The 26271-nt window shown below is 41.2% G+C and overlaps 2 protein-coding genes across 4 annotated transcripts; both read right to left on the reverse strand.

The window, feature by feature from the left end:
• Nucleotides 1-1446: 1446 nt before the first annotated feature.
• On the reverse strand, nucleotides 1447-9367 carry LOC111963493 (histone deacetylase complex subunit SAP30L). Its single transcript, XM_023986971.2, has 4 exons — nucleotides 8672-9367; nucleotides 5813-5935; nucleotides 5422-5520; nucleotides 1447-3281 (listed from the first exon to the last, which is right to left on the reverse strand). Exons 1-4 carry the CDS (start codon nucleotides 8855-8857, stop codon nucleotides 3153-3155), a joined length of 537 nt encoding a protein of 178 aa, XP_023842739.1. The 5' UTR covers nucleotides 8858-9367; the 3' UTR covers nucleotides 1447-3152.
• A 1584-nt stretch (nucleotides 9368-10951) lies between these two features.
• ggnbp2 (gametogenetin binding protein 2) lies at nucleotides 10952-25377 on the reverse strand. 3 transcript variants are annotated; one of them, XM_023986974.2, is made up of 14 exons: nucleotides 25262-25377; nucleotides 24457-24585; nucleotides 23734-23814; nucleotides 23293-23546; nucleotides 22823-22921; nucleotides 22001-22114; nucleotides 21672-21881; nucleotides 17878-18052; nucleotides 17452-17640; nucleotides 16868-17036; nucleotides 12706-12831; nucleotides 11884-12035; nucleotides 11464-11655; nucleotides 10952-11289 (listed from the first exon to the last, which is right to left on the reverse strand). In XM_023986974.2, exons 2-14 carry the CDS (start codon nucleotides 24547-24549, stop codon nucleotides 11101-11103), a joined length of 2043 nt encoding a protein of 680 aa, XP_023842742.1. In that variant the 5' UTR covers nucleotides 24550-24585; nucleotides 25262-25377; the 3' UTR covers nucleotides 10952-11100. The 3 variants fall into 3 exon arrangements, with proteins under 3 accessions (XP_023842742.1, XP_023842740.1, XP_023842741.1); XM_023986972.2 differs by having other exon boundaries at nucleotides 16814-17036; XM_023986973.2 differs by lacking the exon at nucleotides 25262-25377 and adding an exon at nucleotides 24927-25013 and having other exon boundaries at nucleotides 16814-17036.
• Nucleotides 25378-26271: the final 894 nt, after the last annotated feature.

Genomic DNA, 26271 nt, shown 5'->3' on the forward strand with positions numbered 1-26271 from the left:
TATTGTGGAGTAACTACAATGTTGTTGATCCATCCTCAGGGATATTCAGTGTCTGATTTTACTTTTTATTTTTTTAACCAATCTACCAATAGGTGCCCTTCTTTGCGAGGCATTGGAAATCCATGCTGGTCTTTGTGGTTGGAATTCACTGCTCGACTGAGGGGTCTTAAAGAAACTTGTATGTGTGGGGTACAGAGATGAGGTAGTCATTGACAAATCATATTGAACGCTGCTATTGTGCACAGAGTGAGTCCATMCAACTTATGTGTCTTGTTAAGCTTAAGCAAATCTTTACTCCTGGGCTTATATAGGCTTGACATAGCAAAGYMMTTGAATACTTATTGACTCAAGACAATTCGGCTTTTCATTTATGGGATAATGTGTAGGCAAGCGACAAAAAAAAACCTCAATTTAGGTAGTTGGAATATGGTTCATTGCTCTCAAGTTGAGACTTTCTACATTGTGCCTGCGTTAGTACAGCAACTACGTTTACTTTTGAAATAATATATATATAGTAACAATTACGCATTTTCCACCCTAATGAACACAACTTCAATTAATTGCTTAAAATGAGTCTTAAAAGCTGAAAGCATGTAAATTACCAAAAAATCTAAACTGTTGAAATGTTTAGTTCCCACCAGACACAACTTTACATAGACATCTTACAATCAAGGATGAACTAAAAGTACTGTTCTTATATTTCTCACACAAAAAAGTAGAAAAGTAACAAAAATAAGACAACATAGCTATCCGGGATCCTTGGGACGTTCTTACGGTTATAGGTTCTGGGACGRCCCTACCGTAAACCTTAACCCCTAGCCATAACCCTTTTATGGCTAGGGGTTAAGGTTTACGGTAGGGACGTRCCAGGGAACCCCGGATAGCACTAGCCATAGGTTATACAGGCTATATATGGCCCGTCTAACCTATAGATTTACAGACATTAAACTGGTTCATCCAGCAAATAGTTGCATCTGTACACATGGATGGTCTCAACCGGCAAAGTTCATTGCTCATCAACAGGAATTTTTATTGGGACACACACACACACACACGTGTCATTCTCTTATTGCATAGCCTACGAAATGTCACATGTAGGTAACACGTCAGGTTTCAGCCCTGCTACCTTCATGTAGGAGTAGGTCTAGCGTTGTTTCTGCCGTTCAACCACTGGAGCCCAACAGAATGCTGCTGACACCTAGCGGTAGATCGAGTAACTACAGAGAGAAGACAGGGAGGAAAATGCATGCGGTAGAGGCTAAATGCATGCGGTAGAGGCGCACTGTAAATCTGCAACACTAGTGATAGGGCTGCATAATAACTCCACGGTCTGTCGTTGGAAAAGCACGGAAGGAGAGCAGTTTGTCAGTTACTAATTCTATCCAGCTACTAAAAATCACAAAAAGAGAGAGTGACTACCCCACAGCAAATAAAAAAGACAAGCCATTATCTATGTACAATACGTTTATTAAAAGCAATACGCAGCCATATTTAAATACACGTATTATCTATTACAACAGTTAGGTTTAAAGCAGCACAGCCAATACAGTATTAACGCAGCACAGCCAATATGTTCAAGAGGGGAACTCTATATGGTGCRAACAAGGCTACAAGCAAAAAAAKCAACAAAAAAACATCGYTAATTCAGCAATGACACACCCGACATGGCTAACTGATGGTGTAACATGGAACGCAGCAGACATGACTTATTTCTTGGGACTTAAATAAGGACAGGGAAAATTAAAACAATTCAATATTAAAAAAGGCATACCATCTGTGGAGAGACCACTGACTCAAACAAACCAGTGAACATACAGCGGTGTTGAAGTGAAGAAACTCATAATTAGTGACACAGAGGAAACAAAACCCAACTCCCATCTTCCTCCAGTGACTATAATTGGTACTGTGATCCACTAGACACACATCATTTCAACACTGTGCCAGGAAAGGAAATGGACTTGACAAGTCCAGGGTGACATGATTCCTCAGAAATACATTCCAATAGAACTAACATATTGTAAACACTAAAGCAAGAAGTACAGCCAGTGCTCATTGTGCACTGTTGAAAGCAATTTAGGTGGTTCACATACAGTTCACTGCTCTCAAGTTGAGACTTTCTATATTGTGCCTGTGTTAGTAGAGCAACAACYTTTGCTTTGGAAATAACATATTGTGATAATAAGGCATTTCCCACTCTAATGAACACAGCTTTAATTAATTGCTTAAAATTTGTCTCAAATTGCTGAAAGCAAATCTAAAAACAATTGTTGAAATAGTTACTCCCACCAGCAACACAACTTCACATAGAAATCTTACAATCAAGGATGAACTAAAAGTACTGTTCTTATATTTATCACAAAAAGGGTAGCGGGTAAAGAAAACAAACATTAAAAAAAAAACATCGACAACAATATTTGAAAATAACTTTTTTTTAAACTGAAACACCACTTCAGTCTGAGTGTGTTTCAGTGTAGAAGATAGAGGGAGAGGGGAAAAGTCTGTGTGTGTTTCAGTGTAGAAAATAGAGGGAGAGGGGAAAAGTCTGTGTGTGTTTCAGTGTAGAAGATAGAGGGAGAGGGAAAAGTCTGTGTGTGTTTCAGTGTAGAAGATAGAGGGAGAGGGAAAAGTCTGAGTGAGAGAAAAAAAAAAAAGTGAAATGGTCTGCCAAAATGCTACATCATTCAACTTCCTCAGTCTTCACATGCATGTCACACCACCGGATAACAGAATGAGTACTAGCTGGACAACAGGGAAAATGTACAACGCTTCCTAAAACCTTTTTTTAAATGATCTTTTCATTCACAAAATGCACCCTGTCCAGTTTATTGATATCTTAAGTTTGCACACTCTGGTTTGGCACAAACCCATAKTTTTTCTTCTTCAAAGTTGTTAACAGTCGACGCAAAACAAAAACAAAAAACACAAACACCTTTAAGGCAGTTATCATACATTGCATTCTACCGTTTGCTGATTTCTTCATAATCTGTGCATTTTGTACATATCAGCATATTCACATTACAGCATTACATTACCCTGCGGAGTCTCAACAACGGTCTTAAGATCAGTTTTGGCTGCCTGTCGGAAAACACCTTGTTATCAAACACACGTGTCCATGTCCAAGTCTTGGTATGGGAAGTTAAAATCGGTGGCCTTTACTCCAGCTGTTTGCTACCGTCCGACTTCTGGTCCAGTCGGCTTTTGGTGCTCTTCACCATATAAATAAAATAGGTCAGAGTCTCCTTCTCGTTCACCGGGATATTCCGGAAGTGACGACTGACAGTCTGTAAACAAATAACATTGAGGCCAAAATCATTTAGTTATCACAGAGGAGAACAACGTTCTAGATTTAAATCACTAAGTTATCACAGAGGAGAACAACGTTCTAGATTTAAATCACTAACGTTATCACAGAGGAGAAAACGTTCTAGATTTAAATCACTAAGTTATCTCAAGGAGGCAGTAACGGTTCTAATTTAAATCATTAAGTTATCACAGAGGAGAACAACGTTCTATGATTTAAATCACTAAGTTATCACAGAGGAGAACAACGTTCTAGATTTAAATCACCAGTTATCACAGAGGAGAACAACGTTCTAGATTTAAATCACTAAAGTTATCACGAGGAAAAGTTCTAGATTTAAAATCACCAAGTTATCACAGAGGAGAAAAATGTTCTAGATTTAAGAGAGTACATCAGAGAGAAAGAGGAGGTCAGTGTAATCAGTCTGTTGATTGAACATCCAGTTGATTTCTGCCCACTTTAATAAATAAATAAATGATGGCAAAGATTAGTGATATTGAATATAGAATGTTATATGTAAAAGCACGAGGCAAGGCCAACAAAGACCAAGTGGGATCACCAGTCTGGTTAACCACAAAGTGACAAAAAACATTGAGTCCCCATACTGTCAAGGATTAAAACTCCACGTATAAATTCACGAGARGTGTTTCTAGGAGACATTCAATCCCCTTCTAAACCCAAACACAGAGATCATTCGAATTTAAAATAACAAGCGTGAGGGGAAATAAACATCCCTCTGTGTAGTTTCACCCTGCTCCATTTAGGCTGACAGTTCCACTCAATGTGGGCGGCACATGGAGAGCTGTAATTGGTTGGACCCGTTGGCGTGCGCTTTATTAATGATGTGACTGGCTCATTAATGGAGAGGTCTGGGCCTCTCTACAGCCTGGGGAAACATTTAACTTACAGGGCAGTTTCATTTATTTCAACCAGCTCCCGCAACAACCCCCCCTCCCCCCCCATCACCAGGTCGGGCTGGAAACATCACAGAGGAGTATTTGTAAGGACAGGAGTCAAGCCAGCTGCAAGATTACATGTCGATTTCACAAATTTTCCTAACAATACATCTATGTCCAATTACTGTGTAATTGGTCTCCCACACCACATACATCATGGTAAATAATAATATTATTATGGGTCACGGTTCCATTGGATGGGCTGGGCACACCTACTGAGGGTGAGGGTACCCCTTTCCAGGAAAAATCCCTAAGAATAATTATCCTAACGAAAAGCCCAAGACAGAAGTTAGCTCTAACAGAGTTAAGTCCTTCCGAGACCGCTTACCGAGTTCTTTGGATGGGACACTTTAATATATATATATATATATATATATATATATACACATACATACATACACATATATATATATATATTAAAGAGCTGCATTGTTGTATAAAAAAAATTATGCAAATGTTGAAATCGGTGACATTTTTAAAGTCCATCTACTGTCATTGTGGCAATAAACATTGCACTGTTTGTCCTATGGATATATTAACACTAAGCAATCCAAGCCCAAATTAGGTTGGAATAAGCTTATTTGGACATGGGGAATGGGAGTGACACGAGTAGTTTCACCACCCTTGGGTTTAACTGGCGCTTATCCAATTAGGTGTTCCAGTCTACCAGCCAGCAACTCTTAACCCAGCACAGAGCAGCTGTTAAGCTGAACTGGTTTGGCAAGTSGTAGTTTGTTTTAGCCGCTGGGAGACTTGGTAGGTAGTAGTCCAGTATTACAAAGTACATCTAGGATTGCAAAATATCAATACACCATAATAGGACAATACATGAATACATTCATCAAAYTAAAAAAATGATTTAAAAAAGTGCCTGATGCTTGTCTTTAGTTGGAAAATGTTGTTAGATGCCCCACTGGTGTGTACACTGTTAGCTGTCGGACATCTTACTTTACACCTTACTGCTGTAGGCTTACTAGTCTTCCTTGATGTAACACAGGRACTTGTATTTCTTACGAGCACTAATTTCTCTAACAGTCATTATTTTGAGAAAAGTTTTATTTGACCGCGATACGTGGTTGTCTTAGCTACCTTACCTGAATGCAGTGACCTAAGTCTTTCTGAATCAGACAGTGAACCTAACTACATTTGAAATGTAGGACCTACCTCAGCCAGTTGGGCCTTGTTCAAGCCAGGTCTGGTCTGCAGCTTGTAGTGTCTCTTGTAGCGTCTCAGCGTGTTCACCTGAAGCTGGAACAGGTCCACCTAACATCACATAAACAGACCGTGAGGAAAGACCGGTGAGTTACCCATAAAGGATTTCATATCTTTAAGCACATTTTACTGTTCTCTATCAATTACATTTCACACATAAAATACTTAAGAGATTTCATGCTGTTAGGAATTTTCATCAATAGCCATCTTATGTTGTCTTGCATATCTATTCAACTTGCTGGTATTTTCTTCCACAAGGATGTTTCCTATTGAGAAGCAATGTCGTGTTTTAGAGCCAGATGATTAAAGTGAAGACGATGGGTTTTGTTTTCTCGGTTGTTACCTCTGGAACTTCCACGTCATGGTCCGGAGACTCCCCTCCGTCGTCACTAGTCTTCCTCTTCCTCTTGTTACGGACACTCTGYATGAAGTTTTTGTGGAAGTCGCATATGTAGAGATGTCGAACCTAAAATAAGACAGATATACAYTACCAGTCAAAWGTTTGGACACAKATTCCASGGTATTTCTTTATTTTTTTTWACTATTTTCCACATTGTAGAATAATAGTGAAGACATCAAAACTATGAAATAACARAKATGGAATCATGTAGTAACTAAAAAAAGTATTAAACAAATCAAAATATATTTTATATTTGAGATTCTTCAAAGTAGCCKCCCTTTGCCTTGATGACAGCTTTGCACACTCTTGGCATTCTCTCAACCAGCTTCAATTAACAGGTGTGCCTTGTAAAAAGTTAATTTGTGGAATTTCTTTCCTTCTTAATGCGTTTGAGCCAATCACTTGTGTTGTCACAAGGTATGGGTGGTATACAGAAGATTGCCCTATTTGGTAAAAGACCAAGTCCATATTAATGCAAGAACAGCTCAAATAATCAAAGAGAAACAACAGTCCATTACTTTAATTTCAAGAACCTCAAAAATCAGCAATTAACTGCACCTCACAGAGTTCAAGTAGCAGACACATCTCAACATCAACTGTTCAGAGGAGACTGCGTGAATCAGGCCTTCATGGTCAAATTGCTGCAAAGAAACCACTACTAATGGACACCAATCACTTGRTTGGACCAAGAAACACGAGCAATGGACATTAGACCGGTGGAAATCTGTCCTTTAGTCTGATGTGTCCAAATTRGAGAATTTTGGTTCCAACCARGGTGTCTTTGTGAGYCGCAGAATAGGTGAAKGGATGATCTCSGCATGTGTGGTTCCCACCGTGAAGCACGGCTTTGCTGGTGACACTGTCTGTGATTCATTTAGAATTCAAGGCACACTTAACCAGCATGGCTACCACAGCATTCTGCAGCAATACGCCATCCCATCTGGTTTGCACTTAGTAAGACTAATTTGTTTTTCAACAGGACAATGACCCAAAACACACCTCCAGGCTGTGTAAGGGCTATTTAACCAAAAAGGAGAGTGATGGACTGCTGCATCAGATGACCTGGCTTCTACAAATTACCCGACCTCAACCCAATTGAGATGGTTTGGGATGTGTTGAACAGCAGAGTGAAGGAAAAGCAGCCAACAAGTGCTCAGCATATGTGGGAACTCCTTCAAGACTGTAGGAAAAGAATTCCAGGTGACTACCTCATGAAGCTGGTTGAGAGAATGCAAAGCTGTCATCAGGGCAAAGGGTGGCTACTTTGAAGAATCTCAAATATATTTTGATTTAACACTTTTTTTGGTTACTACATGATTCCATGTGTTATTTCACAGTTTTGATGTAGAAAATAGTAAAAAGAAAGAAAAACCTTTAAATGAGTACATGTATGTGTCCAAACTTTGACTGGTACTGTATAATTATGATGATGCACAAGTTGAAAAACAAGATAATTCTCCTTTTGGGTGTGACAGATGTGACCACTACTCAATTTATTTATTTATCCAGGCTGTTGTAGGCAGTTAAGAACACATTCTTATTTACAATGACGGCCTACCGGGGAACAGTGGGTTAACTGCTTTGTTCAGGGGCTGAACGGCAGATTTTTTACATTGTCAGCTTCAGGGATTTGATCTAGCCCAAAGCTCTAACCACTAGGCTACCTGCCACCTCAATGTGCTATTCCACCAAAACTAGGCCAGTTTAACTCCTCATAACGTARGTTTCCACATCATTTTGTATTTAGRGCGTGTTCTTGACAAAGATAATTTGGGAAAGCAAAGGGAATAATTATTTATATTTGAGTTTGCCTAACCAAGTGTGGTGTGGTAGCTCTGGTAATATTGTGTTGGGACAGCCACAGGAAGAGCAACCCAAAACTCTGGCCTTAGGTAGCCTAGTGGTTAGAGTGTTGGGCCAGTAACAGAAAGGTTGCTGGATCGAATCCCCAAGCTGACAAGGTAAAAATCTATCATTCTGCCCGTGAACAAGGCCGTCATTGTAAATAACAATTGTTCTTAACTGACTTGCCTAGTTAAATATATATGTTTTTAAATGAGCAGGTTTTCCTATACTCAACCGTTGTGCATAAAATCCTCTAAGAGAAATGACCATGGATCACCACTTGGGTATTTGTAGTTAGGGAGCAAGAAGCCGCACCCCCGTATTGGAACACAGCAACGTGTAGGTTTCCAGATAGCAAAGCCGCAATTTTACATTTCAACTTCAATTGGGGCGGGGGGTTTGCGAAACACCTTATACTATAGCATTGAGTGCTGAAAGACAAGAGTTCGATCTGTCTGTGGCGGATASATTGTTGGATTTTACAGACAACTAACTATATACACACTAGGGAGTTTTTTTCTTCTTCATCACACTTGCTTGTAGCCAAATAGAACTGCCTCTAACTTTTGTGTTCCCCCCCAGGACAACCTATAGCTTCCTTAGTAACAGCCATTTTAGGGAGTGGAGGCGTGGAAAAGACTGTCTACGCAGGGTGAAACTGCGAGCCAAGGCTCGGATTGGAGGTGGGGGAGCAACCCTTCTTGTTTGCTGTCCCACTAGCTGCTACTCCAAATGAAARCTTAAGCAGTCAGAGAGAAGTCCACCATTTTCCGTGATACATAATTATGGCGCAGAACAAACCTTATAATAAAAGAGTAAGGTTGAATTTGACAAGCTTGCTCGATTAGCAAGTGCTTGGCTTGCTTAGCCAGTTGGTAGAGGGGATGTATATGGGGGCTAACTACCGTCTCAAATGATTGAGACAACTAACGTTAGTTAGCAATAAAAAACACTTACGCTTTTGTCGATGTCCAGCTTTAGTTTTTTCTGCGATATGCTTTTTTGGATCCGTTTGCTGAAGGAGGCGTTTCCAGCTGATCGTCCGCAGCGCTCACCGTCCTCAATCAAACAACAAGTCTGGCCGTAAAACGGCGGCGCTGGGGGGCCGTCGTGGCTGTCTTCTTCAGTGCTGAACCCGTTCATGATTGTTGGTTTGGGGATGTTTTTTGTAAAAACCACTGAGAACGTTATTTTCTCCTCCCAAAATGTCCCCCTTCACAGACAAGCGTTAACTAGAAAGCTGTTTTTCTCAAATTAAACAAATGCGAAAAACTACAACAATTAAAATTACACTTTAACGAGATTCCTGATCAAACTAGAAACTGTCTATGGATAAAAATCCATACCACAATACAGGCTAGAATGCCAAGACAGGACCACAAGGTGGCTTGCTATCAAAGCTAGCTGTGCTAGCGAACAAATTCCTGAGCCGACAACGGTGATGTCGATTTTGTACAACGTGCAACCGTTACTTTTCGATCATTCGTACATGCGGCTCCAACCGGTTAACACATATCAAACTAAATCGGAACACAAAAGTCGTCTTTCACTGATTAAACAACTTTGAAGTAATCACGTATTTCAGACTTCACCTTAATAGCCGCGGTATTCTTTCAGAACAGCCTGTACAATGAACATGCCCTGCTCCTGCAGCGGAAGTTCTTCCTGGATCACGATTGGTCATTTTCTAATAGAGGCGGAATTAACAGGTTTGTATTGCTCTTCGGTTGGTTAAAAAAAAWGCCAATCATTCAGTGGTTGCTTCCTGGATCAGAACGCGTATTTGTTTTGTATGAAAAGACGAGTCTGACACCTCCACTGTGTTCATGAGTAATCTTCATACCGAAAAACAGACATACGGGATTTTACTGTGCACATAACTGATAATGTACTCTGCTAGTCTGATAACACTGTTGATGTAGTCTCCTTTCGACTATGATTTCATAAAGCATTCGTTTGGACATTTCCAACGCAGAATTCATTTTGTTACATCTGATAACTGGAAAAAAAAATAAAAAATAACTTGCTCAGCCAGTCTTGGACCCGGTTCCCTAAAATAATCTTACGGCATTAGAACCACTGGTTCCTATGATTCTAACGATGCATTTAGCTTTGGGATCCTTTTGGGAAGCGGGCCCCTGATAGTTTATTCTTTAGAAGCTAGTATAATTATAAATATGTATCAAAGTAGATTCATATCCAAAAATGGGTAAAAAAAAAAAATTGTGACGAACACTCAAATCCAATACTGCTGCAAATAAAATGGTGGTTCGAGATCACAAATATGGCTGGAACAAGGCGAAAGATAGACAATGTTTAAGCATTGTCTATCTTCAAGGAGACAAACGTCATCCTCACTATTTAACAAGTCAGGGAAGTACTTAGCTACAGTATAGCYAAATAGTAAGCCCTGTCATCATGTCACTTTCACATGCGTGTTACATTTTTTTCGGCACCAAGAGCAGCCAGTTTGAACTTAAGTTCTTGCAAAACTTTTCATGTGTGAAAATGTAATGTAGACTATAAAAAGCCATTAGGTACTAAATGATTAGTCCGATGACGGTAAAGTATAGTACTGTTCTGACGTAAGCCTTTGGTCAGCTCCCAATCTGAGGGTAAACTCGTCATATCACGCCATCACCTGGTTCTTTATGAACATAGCACGAGCTGGTTGCCATGTCAGAAGAAAAAAAAAGTTACAGCACAAACAACTTTCTAATGCATATTAATAAATATTCTTTATTTTGTCAATTTTACACATTGCACCCTTCTTAACATCACATCCAAACCCTGTTATAAATGGATGTTTCACTGTAAAATCTATTCAGATTATATAATTCCTGTACACATTTATTGGTACAACTTTTCCCACTAAAATGAAGCGTCACAGAGGAAGAGACAAGAGAAAAAAAATGGAAAATACAAAAAAAAAAAAAAACACAAGACAACTAACATCTAAACCCTAATGTCACAGCTTGCAAGCTTAATTATCAGATCCACTGTGCTCTAAACCAACAGCCCTACAAAATGAGACCAGAAAAGAAGCGGGGTTTGGTCAGGGTGGGACGGACGACAACAAGGACGGTGTGACAAGGTGAACAGGTAGAATGTGACAGAGGATGAACAGAGGTGGCAAAATAAGAACCACATGTACTTCAACCAAAGAGGGGGTGGGGGGGATCATTGAACAAAGAGGGGGTGGGGGGATCATTGAACAAAGAGGGGGTGCTGGGGCTCATTGAACAAAGACACTAAAATGTACTACTGAATTCTTTCTCCTTTAAAAGGCGGTGCGAGCAGAGGGGTGGTAATCTGGTAATCACCATGTGTGTTGTCCCAGTAACAAGATATCATGACAGTAGAGTAGTGCAACAGCAGCTAATTCATTAATTGACACTGGTAGTGGCAGCAGCAAACCAATCTGCATCTCCGTGGCAGTACTTGGTGAATTTATCTTTCAGGTGCTGTCGGTACTGGTCACGGTTGTTGTAGAAGGACTTGTTGTTGTCCACAAATGACTGGATCTCATCCTGCGTGAGGCAGTTCTCTTCATCTGAAGTCACTTCAGAGTCATCCTGTTTTTTTAGTAAAAAAAAAAAAAAAAAGCACTGATCAAATGGACCTTTCAAAAGACACACGCACATGTTGAATGTTTTACATCCTACCAATCATATGGAACTCAAAACTAGTACAAATAATGGATGTCAACACTGAAGTGACCACCAACTTTTTTGAAAAATGTCACTCACCAGTAGTTCCARGAGACTCTTGGCACTGCTATCCTCCAGATAATGGCTGATGTTCTTCCGATGTGCGATACTAGAAAAGGTGTCGAGGCACAACTGGGCACACGTCTCTTTCGTTCTGCACACGGGTGACGTTGCAGCAGTGTTTTGCCCTTTCCTGTTCTCTTCCATAACACAAACCTCTGCATTTGGACCCTGGTTGAAAAAGGAAAAAGTATATTTAAAAAAAAAAAAAGTTTTATCTGAGAAGCAATGAATGACATGACCAGATCACATCTCTGACTAGGCTAACATATCCATCAGGAAAATCTGGCTACGGGAAAGGTTCATTTCAATTATAGGCTATATGAATGGGAAAACACTACAAAAAAATGTAAGCAGGAATTCCTGCTAAATCCCATCGCTAGGACATTCTCATCTAACCTGATAGTAAGATAACAGGCCATTGTTCTTTCTTCTCTTATTCTTCTTCTTGCCCTTGGTGTTCTCTTCAGAGCTGGCCCAGCACTCCACACAGCTGTCCATACCCTCCTCCTCCTTGTCTTCAGCACATTGATGACCGCACAAGTAGTCTCCTTCAGATGACAAGACGACAAGGAAATGACAAGCATTCTATGCACGTATGCCACATTCTGAGCCTTCAACAAAATGACAAACAGCAACACTACTAGGGATGGAACAAATAGGGGGGGGATCATAAGGTTAACAGCATTTTTTTTTGGGGGGGGGGGGTGTTCTGTTAAAACCATCAGAAATTCATAAAATTCCATGTGAATAGCGAGGGAAAGCTGTATCTTGCAATTTTTTGGCATGCAATATCTGAAACCTTCAGTAAAGCAGAGGCTATCATCAATGAATAGGCTAGGATATTCTACAGGCAACAGAACGAAGACTGAACACACACACGCGCATCGTTAGCAAAGAYAAAGAGCAGGTGAGCCAGCGCATACGACTTCGTAATCGGTGTCTCGTCTTACAGGCCTCGCAAAGCCTAAAGTTCACCTCTTACTCTGGTTTTATTTAAAAGGACAACTTTCCCCAGGCTTTAACAGCCTATCGTCTAGTTAGGCCATAACACGGAAAATAATATGTTTTGTAATAACTGCACTGTGATTAAAACTTGTGGGGGTAAAAAAAAAAAGTTTTTCGGGATAGTTTTTTCCCCTTAACGTTACGAATCCCAATTTTGTTTCAGCTTTGACACAACTAGCCACTACTTGGACCATTAACTGAAGATGGACCAACCTGCTTCGTGGTGGTTGCAGATACCCTCAGTGCAGGCGACGTCACATCCTTCCTGTGAGCCAGGCTCGCTGCCTTCCATGCTAGACGAGTAKCCACAGTCACTCCCATTACTGTGAGGCGAAAGACCTAAAGAAATGACCAAACAATTTAATATATAAACTCAATGAGGCTGGTCTAGCTGGTAATGCCCCCTACATATATACAAAAGTATGCAGACACCACTTCAGTGGATTCAGCTATCTCAGCCACATCCGTTGCTGACAGGTGTATACAAATCGAGCACACAGCCATGCAATCTCCATAGACAAACATTGTCAGAATGGCCTTACTGAAGAGCTCAGTGACGTTCAATGTGGCACCGTCATAGGATGCCACCTTTCCAACATGTCAGTTCGTCAAATTCTGCCCGGCTAGAGCTGCCTCAACTGTAAGTGCTGTTATTATGAAGTGGTAACGTCTAGGAGCAACAACAGCTCAGCCGCGAAGTGGTACGCCACACAAGCTCACAGAATTGTACCGCCTAGCACTGAAGCGCTTAAAATTGTCTGTCCTTGGTTGCAACACTCACTACCGAGTTCCAAACTGCCTCTGGAAGCAACAGAMTGATAAATTACGCTTCACCATCTGGCAGTCCATCGGACAAATCTGGGTTTGGCGGATGCCAGTAGAACATTACCTGTCCGAATGCAGTGGCAACTGTAAAGTTTGGTGGAGGACGAATAATGTTTTGGGCTGTTTTTCATGGTTCGGGCTAGGCCCCTTAGTTCCAGTGGAGGGAAATCTTAACGCTACAGCATACAATGACATTATAGACGATTCTGTGCTRCCAACTTTGTGGCAACAGTTTGGGAAGGCCCTTTCCTGTTTCAACATGACAATGCCCCGGTGCACAAAGCAAGGTCCATACAGAAATGGTTTGTCAAGATCGGTTTGGAAGAACTTGACTGGCCTTCAGAGCCCTGACCTCAACCCCATCGAACACCTTTGGGATGAATTGGAACGCCGACTGCGAGCCAGGGCTAAAATCGCCAAACAGTGCTCGATCTCACTATTGCTCATGGCTGAATGGAAGCAAGTCCCTCCAGCAATGTTCCAACATCTAGTGGAAAGCCTTCCCAGAAGAGTGGAGGCTCTGCGTTTTCTTATAAAGACAAGCATGGGTGTGGAGCGGTGTGGTATTGTGTGTCCGCGGCAGAAACAAGGGCGCGAGATGTCAAGATTAAGGCGGGGGGGGGGGGGGGGGGGGGACAACACTCACTAAATATTATCAAACATTCAAGTCTCACATCCAAGATTATCTGGAATGAGTAGATGTTCAAACAGCTGTGGTATGTTTATCACACTACCTAGTGGTGTGACATTATAGTTTTGTTTGGTTGTTCTAATGTCTGTTAATGACACATCATCCTGTCCAGATATAGTTGCACTCGTAGGTGTCAAATGGCAGGAAAAACACAATATAAAACTACACATTGGTTATAACAGAACTGTGATTTAGTGCATAATGTCATTCTAATAAAGATGCAGGAACAGCAGCAAATACCTGACCAAAGTCACTTGCAGAATATGCAAAAAAGATTCAGGGAAAAGGATGGACAGATTAAAAAACTGTCAACATTTACAAGTCCATCCTCCTGCTGAATTCACTACTCTAGGGCAGAAAAGATCAACATTCTGGTGTTCCCTGCCAGACATGGTAAATCAACTACCTCTAAAATGGTTCCTCATTGCACTTAAAAAAAAAAATATATATATTTTTTTATATATAAAAAAAATGGTGGCCTATATTCAAATCTAAAAGCATCTTATTGGAAGACAGACACAGCCCCAAGCACAGGAAAAAAATATTCTGTCAAACCTTATTCTGTAAAACTTATTAGCATTTTTGTTGTTGCACTAATCTAGGTTATTTTAGTACTTATTTTGTTTAGGCTACTTTAATATGTAACTTGTATGCCTATATTTAGGATGTGTACAGTTCAACATGCAAAGTGCACATCCTAATATGCTTAGGCTATTTAGCCTAAGCCAATGTTCATTAATTTTTTTGGTATTAATTAAAATAGGGTCATAAAGAATGTTATAAATAATCACTATTTTTATCTGATTGTATGTTTTGGATTTGCAGTTCAATAGTGTCTCAGCCTCCAGTATTTATGCTGCAGTAGTTTGTGTCGGGGGGCTGGGGTCAGTTTGTTATATCGTGGAGTACTTCTCCTGTGTCCTATGTGAATTTAAGTATGCTCTCTCTAATTCTCTCCTTTCTTCTCTCTAATTCTCTCCTTCTTTCTCTCTCTCTCGGAGGACCTGACCCTAGGACCATGCCTCAGGACTACCTGGCATGATGACTCCCTTGCTGTCCCAGTCCACCTGGCCGTGCTGCTGCTCCAGTTTCAACTGTTCTGCCTGCGGCTATGGAACCTGACTGTTCACCGGACGTGCTACCTGTCCCAGACCTGCTGTTTTCAACTCTCTGAGACAGCAGGAGCGGTAGAGATACTCTTAATGATTGGCTATGAAAAGCCAACTGACATTTACTCCTGAGGTGCTGACTTGCTGCACCCTCGACAACTACTGTGATTATTATTATTTGACCATGCTGGTCATTTATGAACATCTTGGCCATGTTCTGTTATAATCTCCACCCGGCACAGCCAGAAGAGGACTGGCCACCCCTCATAGCCTGGTTCCTCTCTAGGTTTCTTCCTAGGTTTTGGCCTTTCTAGGGATTTTTCCTAGCACCGTGCTTCTACACCTGCATTGCTTGCTGTTTGGGTTTTAGGCTGGGTTTCTGTACAGCACTTTGAGATATCAGCTGATGTACGAAAGGCTATATAAATAAATTTGAAATCGGCAAAAGGCATAGCTTGAAAATAGTCCTATTTGTCTTACGGGCGAGCGGTTTGCTTATGTCAATGTTGTGAACAGAGTGCCCCATGGTGACAGTGGGGTTATGGTATGGGGCAGGCATAAGCTACAGACAATGAACACAATTACATTTTATCTATGGCAATTTGAATGACGAGATCCCTGAGGCCCCATTGTCGTACCATTCATCCGCCGCCATCACTCATGTTTCAGAAGGATATTTATTTGTTTTGTTTAAGGTATCTGTGATGAATAAGATGCATATCTGTATTCCCAGTCATGTGACATCCATAAAATAGGGCCTAATGAATTTTTCAATTGACTGATTTCCTTATATGAAACTAACTAAAAAAAAAAAATCTTTGAAATTGTTGCATTTATATATTTTTGTTCAGTGTAAATGCACAATTTGTAAGCTATTCAAAATAAAGTTGTTAGTGAGAACGTCTAACTCATAATCTTTGTATTTTTTTGTTCCCGCTTATTGAAGTGCAGCTATAGGAGCTTATTTGCCCTACTGTTCATTGTGCAAGTCAAGCACATCAATAAACGCATTGTAAATAATATAAATAATGAATTTATAAGTAATGTTTAGCCTACTGAAACTTTTATTGACAGTAGCCTACGTGTAGGTCTATAGCCTATTATTGTCTGTTTTGATTTGCCAAGAGTGATTTTAGTCAAAGGCAGTAACGTTTCAGGTTCCTACTCCATTAGTCGCTTGCAATTGTTTGGTCTCTCTCATTGTTACCATGTTTTTATTTAATGCTAAAATCGCAAAACAACTTACTAAGATAACTCCATTAAGCCTGTAGAGTCATTCAAATGGTTGATCGTGAAAGACTAGGCTATTATTTTGAATAGCTTACAAATTGTGCATTTACACTGAATTTTATTTTTTAAAAAGGCAACAATTTCAATGATTTTAGATGTTAAAACGATAAGCCAGACAACGGCGTATATACACCGTCACAGTCAGTGTGGGTACACATCCCAAGCCCACTGCTACTCTGCCTCCTGTCTGAATAAAGGGAAAATCATGAAATATATACACGGAACTGTAACAGAGTTCAGCCTGTCGATTCATCAACAGGCACTGAAGATGACAATTAGCTGTCTAGCTAGCATATAAATACATCACATTTCCTCTTGAGATTCACATTTCAATTGTACATGGTACCCTTATATCACATAAATACATTTCAGAAAGGATGGCTGTCATTGGTAAGATTGATCTTACCCAGGGTCAGGTGTCTGGTCTTGAGTGATGGTTGGATGGTGGTGACAGCATTACCTTTCTTGACTTTAGGAGAGCCCGGGATGGGCACGGTGCTGTCTGGGCAGCTGCAGGAAGTAGTGCTCTCGTTGCTGGTGACGACAACCTCCACACAGCTGACATGCCCCTCCTCCTCTCGGCTTCCACAGGCCTTGCAGCCACCGCTCTCCACAGACTCTAATGAACCCTGCATGGGGGGGGGGGGATAACAGAGAACGACAGGACAGTATTAGAGTAACATCCCTAAATGGCCAGACCATAGAAAATGGAGGACAGTGTTATGGGCAGGGAGAGTTAAGGAATTTAACCACTGAACATTTGATAGCTATAATTTGCCATTTAAACCTACATGACGGTATTTTGAACGTCTGAAATGTGATGAAATACAATGTGTGAACAACAAGGTCACAAACAGAATGCATTARTAATCCGTCAATAACATGGTTAGCRTGGATGAGGTTAACCAGATAATGTGGAACAAGTATGCTGATAGCATGTGAGGACAGTTTCCTATAACAGACTCCRTGGTATTTCCCTGTAGTCATGCTGCCTCAGTGCTCGTGTGTGTCTGTCTGTGGGAGGGGAAAACGATGAAGCGTTACCTCATCCAGGCTCTTGTCCTTGCCCTCGGCCTCCTGCTCAGACATGTCGAAGCCACACTTGTTTTTGCGTCTGTTCTTCTTCTTCTGTCTCTTCTTCTCCTGCTTCAGCTCCTTGGCCCTCTCCTCCTCCGACAGCTCCTCACACAGCTGCTCCAGACGACTGATGCCCTGCACCTTCTCCACCGCCGTCTGGGGAAATGGGTGTTACCAAGTCGTTATTATAAAGAGAGGAGTCCTGGRTAAATAAACATGACATAAAATGTATGTCAAATGAGTCAATACATACTGACATGCCACCACACTGTAAACAGACTTGTGTCGGATGGGAAAGCACTCGCCATACATCACTTCAATCAACAAAACATGTCTGTGTCACATAAGATTCTTATTGGTAGCCTAATGCTGGCAGGCATTGTGCAAACAWACCTCAAAGCTTTTGCGTAAAGCGTCGATGCCGAGGCAGAAGAGCATCTGCCAGGTCTGCTCCTCTGCCCTCAGTTTCTGCCAGATTCTGTGCAGTCGCTCGTACAGGTGGATGCCCAGGCAGGTGAGCACCTCTTCTTGTGCAATGTCAATGGTCTTGGCGTGCCGTTCTCTGCGTCTAAACGAGCGAGAGGGGCAGGAGTTGTTAGAATTTGCATGTTAATTCTATATGACATTCTAGACGATTCTAGAATGTCATATTTTTCATATTTAACCAGTCATATTTAACCAGCGAACAAAAAGGTAGTTTAGAACTACAACTAAGTACATCAGAAGGTCACAAGAAGGTCAACAGGAGAGTGAATCATACTTCACTACTATAGTGCTGGTCAAATATACTGGCACTTTCCTTATTTTACAAGAAATGGGGAAATTAACATTATTATTATTTTTATTTTTTTAAGTTTGTGCTCGACACCATGTTATTGGATTTTCAACATTGCAGAAGCAATTTTATTTTTGTAAACTTTATTTTCTAAATACACAATTGTAAACGTAAGATTTCYCATGGACAAAATTGGCACCCTTGACTCAGACTAGGATTCGACCAGTAGCGACAGAAAATTATCTGTAGCCTAATAAACTGCATGCTTTCCCCCAAGTCATAATGGGAGGACCACACAACATATCGCYTGACTCCCAAGTATACTTCGATATGGTTATCAATATTTTGACGTAAATGTTAGACACAAAAAGATCCCACCTTGTCTTAAGAGTATTTAGTGTGGTCAACATTTGGAAAGTTTCCCGGCAYATTTGCTCTTTCCATCCGGCCTGTCGTGACATTTCTTTAATCCAACGTACTWTACTTTCATAAAAAGGTCGTATCGTTGCTTTAAAAAGACAGCTACTTTCAGAACTACCAAGGGACTTCTGAKTTGAGTATAAAGGATTCAGACTTGGACACGAGGGACTAGACCTTGAGGCTTAGTGACTGACTGGACTACATCACTGTCCTGGAGATAGTACTTGGTTCCACAGCCTTTGGCCAAGACGACTGCAGACAAACACTCCTTGTAGCCATGAGCTTGCAGCACCTTTCTACTGGAAGTTTCGCCCATTTTTTCAGCAACAAACTCCTCTACTTCTTCAATGTTTAAAGGGACGGCCCTCCAACTTCTGTTCTCTGCACTCGCTGGTTTTGGATGTGATTCAGATCTGGACTCTTCATTGGAAGAGTCCAGAACAGTCCAGCAACTCTTCTTGAACRATTACTGGGTGCTTTTTGATGTGTGTTTGGGGCCTTCAATGGAGACCCAGTTTTTGGGACACTGTTAAACATTGGARTCCAAAACACCTGATAGTCTGCTGATGCCATGCTCACGTTTTTCTTTTGCACTGAAATATATAAAATAAAAAAAACCCTGCTAGAGGGTAATGCAGGTTTTAACTAATTAAAACAAAAGAATATGATCAGTGTGTGTAAAATAGTGGTTAATGTGAACCTAACTCACAGCTAAAAAGTGTAAAGAAAGCATGCCCTTGTCATTTGTTGCCTAGACTTTACTGCAAATGAACCTCAAGTCTTGAGAAAACGACACCAATATTGCAGTTAGCCATGACAGCCTTTATAATAGAACGCCTGTTACCATGACAGCCTTGATAATAGAACACTTATGACCACACACAATCTAAATATTGCACTTGGGTTTTATTTTTTTTAAGTAGAACTAGAATGAAACAGGCATTCTATTTTTGCTCTACTATAGTGGCCACTATAGTAGACATCGATCAAGTTCACAAGGCGACATGTGTGCAAATATAACGTCCACTGAGTAAAAATGTTTTTAAAAAGTATAACACTGTCAAGATCAAAACAACAATACAATATCTTTGGGCTACACTGCACATTATACACTTTCTGCCTGGGGACATCTGTTCTACAATGTGCCAGCAGAGCATGAGACCCTTTGTAGGCATAACTGATCTCTTTCAGACAGAGTACACCTGGCCTTTTCATCCACTGTATTGAAAAAGTGAGAAAGAGGGAAAGATGTGTGGTGTTCCTTTCACCTCTATAGTGGCATCCAGCTTAAACCAGGCCCAGCTACAGCTACACTTGATCCAATTGTTTAACAAGCAACACCTCATTTTCACCGAATTCTCTCATTGTGAAAATTAACCACATACTGATGAGGGAAACCACTKGTTAACAGATAGTGGTTAGTTTGTTAGCTAGTTAACTAATTTCACWCAGATTGCCAGGGTCCAGTAAGCAACTAACGTGTTATAATTTGAGGAACTGCCAGAATCCCCCCACCCCCTTCTAATTTCCTTCATTTTGTGGCCAAAGTCAAATACTTTCTATAGAACAAACTTCACGTCAGGATATTCAACCGAAATTAATAATTAATGTATACGTGTTATATTAAACATAGAGGGAGTAAAATGTTGGCAAGCAATAAACATTTTAGAACAACTATGGCTGAATTATTATCCTTACACTTACAAAAATACTAGTCGAATAAGACGTGGGAGAGGTGACAAATTTCAGCAAAGACTTATAGACTAATAAAAATCAGGAGCGGATTTAGGTATGGGCGACAGGACTTTCTGCTACTAAGATTGGGTTCGCCAGGGCGCCATACAAGCTAGAACCGCCACATACACTTGAAACAAATAGCCAAACCGAAAACTGCAGACAAAAATGCTTTCTGCTATTAAGATCAATGAAATGTAGGCTAAACTGACAACGGAGTGAAGAGCAAAAATCTCAACTAGCAAGCAAGTCGCAGCAAAATCCTGTCAAGGGGGGATTTTCGGCACAACAACGGCAAAGAGTCGTATACCAGTTAATACTAGAGCGAATTGGTTAGGTTACTAACGTTAGCTGTCTGACTTTATTAGCAAGCTAATTTTCACACCATAAACTCAATTATTTGAGCTGTTAAATTGGCTAATGWTGCTCAACATTACACTGGCTAGCTAAKGGAAAAGTCAATCCAGCTGACGTTAGCAAYATACTRAACAAAGCTAACACTTGTTCCACCACACTTTCTCCCRCACCTCAAACTTTCCAAATGCCAGTTGTTTTTCGGTTACAGCTCATGAAGTAACGTTACGCTTCATCACCTTCGTCTCCGTGGTCAGGCTTCTCACCTYWCGTTACCTCATCGTTAWCGTTCAGGGGACGCGCTGCTGTAAACGGCAAGCTGCCTTTCCAGAGCGCTAGCTGATGCTGTAAATTGGTTGTCTCTTGTTTCTTCAGTCGAGGTGCTGCGCTGCATTCTGTTGTTATGTGACCGATTGGCTGAGCCTTGGATACAGCAGCCAGTATTGCTCCAAACGCGCATCACTCGTTCGCTTACAGCCAGTAGTGATCCAAACTGTTCTCATCGGATCTACACGAATCGCATAGGTCACCTATTTTGGATTCAAAACGGCGAATTTKACCGAAAGGTGACTAGTTTGCATCCCTGTGGAGTAGCTAAGTCTCATCCAAACCTATGGCAAGTGCTGACAACAGCAGTTGGTGGACAGCACTCCTCAAACACTTAAGAAATAGAGCAGTTAAAGGCTGTGCAATCAAGTACTAGCTGTGGGGCCAATCGCATTCCAGTCCAGGAATTTTTAATTTGTGGAGACCAAAAGTTCTCTCCCCAATATCAACAAATTTTTGAAGAAAAAAGGAATTATTTAAGTTTAAGGCTGACAATTTATTTGTCCAGTACTGAAGGTTACTACACGTGTATAGAACACATATTATAGAACAAAGAAAAAAGCAGCAGTCTACATACTCGTAACCTCCGGAGAACTCCGGCTCAGCCCGGCCCAGGAGATGTGCCATGAAGTCAGTCTCACAGCAGACGTGGACATGGTGCTCTTGGGGACAGCAGCGGAGTCCCTCGTACAAGGCAGCGCAGTAYCCCTTCTCTTTAGTGCAGTCTAGCTCCCCTACAAGGATGTTGTARGCTCTCAGTACCTTGTTCTTGCAGTCAGTACAGAACCTGAAASYAAYAGAAGATTAAAACACWAGTACAATTTCCCAAGCAGTCTAATGCGAAAAAATAAAGCCCATTGGATGTAAACATGGCCTATATTACTTAAAACCATTACCGTGACTTACCTGTGTTTGCGCAAGTATGTTTCCAGGGTCTCCAGGAGGCAGGTGCTGTCGATCAGGACAACTTCGTCCCTGCACTCCTGAGACATGAGCTCCCACACATCCATCCAGCTTCCCCTGTCAGCAGCAAACATCCATTGTTAACATCATGCACGACTCAATCAGCGTATTATTTCAATAAATAAACCTATCAAGTCAGCTTCACAATAGAGGTGACGAAAAGGACAGGCATTGCCAACTTAACATTGGCAAGTATTCACTGGATAAATCCAGATTAAAAGGCTCTTTAACTCCAAAGTATTTTACTTTCAAAAACGTAGAGCTTCACAGATGTACATGTGCACAACATAATGCATGACATGATCCAGACAATGAAGTAAACTACTTCAGACTGGCGCTAACTAACTAGCATCCAGAAATGTTACGTAGAAATGCTCTGAATGAACGAGCTGTGTTTGCTTTGCTGCCTACCTGCTGGGGGCCTGAAGGGGTCCAGAGTGAAAAACGATGCTACATCTGCTGTCTGTCTTGGCTCCTCCAGCTTTCTCTAAACCTAGKCTTTTGTCTACGCTCCCTTCTCCTCTAAAGATTCAGAGATATCTCAAAGACACTACAATATTGCACATCACAAATGACTTACTGCCGTTTCAAAAGCCTAGTTTGGCCCTGGTATGACAAATGTGGACATTCAGCCTACYTTTAATTTACAAGGTCTGAGAGAACAGGCTTTACAACTTGTTTTTTCAAAAATTGTATCATATATGACATCAAGTTCAATACAAGCAGTTTAATAGATGATAAATAGCAGCGGTAAATGTGACTCACCCCAAAGGCTTTGGCTTGTGTGTTTCTAAGGAGTGCAACTGGCAGCGTTTATTCTTTTTGCTTTTTGGAATGGCATTGATCATGTCATTCAACTTTGACCTACAAAAAAAACATTTACTTCCCTGTTTAGCACATTACTTATAGTAATAGTTTACCATAAAAACATTGTGGTCAGATTGTTTCAGTACTTACATATGCTAAACAAAAAACCTTCCACACACACAAATACAGCCGATTCTTACAGGGACGCAAGAAATTGTATGTAATATTTTTGCTGTCAATCGAGGGCACAGTTTAGAAAGATTGTTTCTTAGGTAAATTGGCCAATAAAGTACAGATAAAAGATAGGCCACAGCAAGAGTCGGTCTTGTGCCATGTCAATAAAAGGTAGGCTTCAAGTGAAGCAGCCTGACACGCCAAGTAAGTAAAGGTTACAGGAGTATTAGTCTTGTGACACGTGTCTCACTCACCCGTGGACGTAAAAGAGGGTGTAGAGCGTCTTTGCGTCGGCTATGCAGGTCTTGGTGACAGACAGCACGCCGGTGGGCTTCACAGTGAGGGGCTCCAGTGCCGGGTTCCCAGACTCCACCAGCTGGGAGAAGAGGCGCTCCACGCTCCGCCTGCAGCCCACACACGGCACCAGCTGGGACAGGGCGCTGAACACCTCCCTGGAAGTTACCATCATGGCGATGTTCAGGTCCTGCTGCTTCAGCAAGTTGTGATGCTGAGGGGGGGGGGCAGAAGCAGGCAGGCACACGATACACCACTTGACTTAGTACCGTGTGTAATAGTTAAGTGTTGAGGAAATAAAAAGGCATAAACCTTGAAGTATGACCAACAGTCTTATGGTAAATATTATCAAGCCATGTTTGAAAGGTACACCCAAATCTCCGGTCACAGCACTCACTCACCTCAACAAACTGCTTCATCTGAGAGCTGTTGATTTGGTGAGTGCCAAGGTTCATGACACTGTCAGTAAACTCCATCACCATCTGTATAAAAAAAATAAAAAGAGGGGCATATATTGATAGTGACATTAGCACAAGTATCCCACAACGCGACGYGTACACAGGCTAAGTAGAGGAAGTAAAGCTATCCACTAAATGAATGCTATTTCAACATTAACCTGTCCATACAGTTCCTGCATAGCCAACATATGTCCAAGCTCAGTATGCAATACGCTATCGCTGCTCAAATGATAACCATTTAGGTTACCCACCCACCCAGCTAACAAGCTACCTAGCAACCGCATACAATTAACAGTTTGCCGGTTAGCTGGTCAGTTAGGCTGGCCTAACAGCTCCAACGTAATTCCAAAATACATTGCATAACGTACATCAGGGAATCATTGCAAATTCATGACAGATCGAGATAGCTCTTTAAGCCYAAATAGCTAGCAAACATTGCTGACTGGAAAACTGGAAAGCCGGTTGGAGAAGAGGGCTAGCTAAGGTAGCTTGCTAACGCTAGTTGTTGGAGAGGCCTAGTTACAGTAGTCATCTCGCTCGCAACTAACGTTAAAGCATTTGACCTGAGTTTCCTGGTCGACATAGCTAGCTTCTTTCAGAAGAGTACCTGATTGAAAAGCCTTCTAACAACTACAGCACCTTGTGCGAGACGGTAAAAATYTTTACCGTGAGAGTGTCATCGATGTACAYGGGAATCTGTCTTGCGAGGAAAGGGAAGTCCTCTTCCCCGTCCCTGCAAACCGCAACCAGGCGCGCCATGTCTTCCAGCTCCTGTCGTGGTGGTAGCAGTACTGCCTGTTTACAGTGGGGACAGATTGAGCAAATCCAACAGTCGCAGTTTCACCAATAGCTAGGGCTAACGTTTACACCGCGGGTCATTTCAACTTCTATGCCTTGTCATTGCGTAATATCAAAAGTTAACGAATTAAAAATTGTAAGGTGACATTGCAATGTATCGTTACCTAACCAGTTAATGATATGACAATATGGTGACGGCAACAATTTCGCAAGTATTCTTAAAACGCGTATGTGGTTGACAAATTGTACCAAGTCTGACAAATTTATCATGGCTAACTTGCTGGRTACGCTAGTTAAGTGGATGCTAATAAATGCTAGCTAGCTAGCATGGTGCTTACAGTAGCAAAGTTAGCTCGTTAGTTTTGAGAGAACTTCAGTTGGTTTGAAACTGAGGCGCAATCTTTAAGAAAATACAAAAACTCCAGTCATGACGTGTTAGATTACGCCATTGGCTTTGTTCTTATTTACTAGTATCTAGTTGTGGTTAACATTATGTTAAGRTAGCAGAAATTCTAATCAAATCGAAGCGTCAGAACGCCACAGATAGCTGGTTAGCTCTCGCCTCAGACAAGTTAATAACAGATCTGTCCATGTTCTTAWAAAACGGACACTCCTTTCCGAACTTATAATGACATAATTTCGTAAACACACGCAATCATCGTACATTACTTACCCGCTTTTAAAAGTTGCCTTTTTATACAAAAACAAACAAGTGCGACAGAGGTGTATGTGCCGGCGGCAGAATATTCATGTAACCTTCGCCCTCAAGACGRACGAACAAAAATGACTTCCGGGCAGGGTCTCTGCAATCAGGGATTATTGGGACGTCCCWAACCTTAACCTCGTGATTTTGGAGGTATGGCAAAGAGAGACCAAAGATTTGTATAACTAAACCTAGATAAGACCACAGCCCGTCGTTTTAAATGAAAACAAAGAGTCATAGTGGGCAGAACAAGCAAGGAAATTAGCACAATCTAGCGAGATCCTATTGGTGCGTTCTATTAATAATTTGCATATMTCTGTTAGGCAACGCCTACTCTGAAGTGCGCGTGRGCAAAAACTCAATTCGCCTTTGCACTCCTAAACAACTGCATTAAAAAAAAAACTTTGGCAAATCTGATCGTAACATATTATAGTTTTGGGAACAGAGAACTGTATTGAGATCAAATGTTTCATCGATGAGAAAATTAGCAGAATGTCTGCCAAAATCCATCTCGTTCCATCTTCTCCCACTGCCGTCCACTGAGCTTCTACCATATTTGGTAGTTAGTGGAAACGCCAAGCGGATGCTTCACATTTATACATCTGGTGAAATATCTGTCTCATTGTTATATCTGTGGCAGACTTCTCTTCAAATCAAATCAAATTTTATTGGTCACATACACATGGTTAGCAGATGTTAATGCGAGTGTCGCGAAATGCTTACCACAACCCTTGCCTAACCTTAACCCAGCGTTTCCCAAACTCGGTGCACGTTTTGGTTTCTAGCTACACAGCTGATTCCCATTATCAAAGKTTGATGATTAGTTGATTATTTGAATCAGCTGTGTAGTTCTAGAGGTAAAAACCAAAACGTGCACCCCATTCGAATCCCGAGTTTGGGAAATCCTGCCTGAACCATTTGAAATGTCTACTTCAATGGGTGTTATGGCCGTCCCAAGGATTCTTAATAGCACTAACCCT

The sequence above is a fragment of the Salvelinus sp. IW2-2015 genome, linkage group LG4q.2 (assembly GCF_002910315.2).
Source record: "Salvelinus sp. IW2-2015 linkage group LG4q.2, ASM291031v2, whole genome shotgun sequence".
Classification (NCBI taxonomy): Eukaryota; Metazoa; Chordata; class Actinopteri; order Salmoniformes; family Salmonidae; genus Salvelinus; species Salvelinus sp. IW2-2015.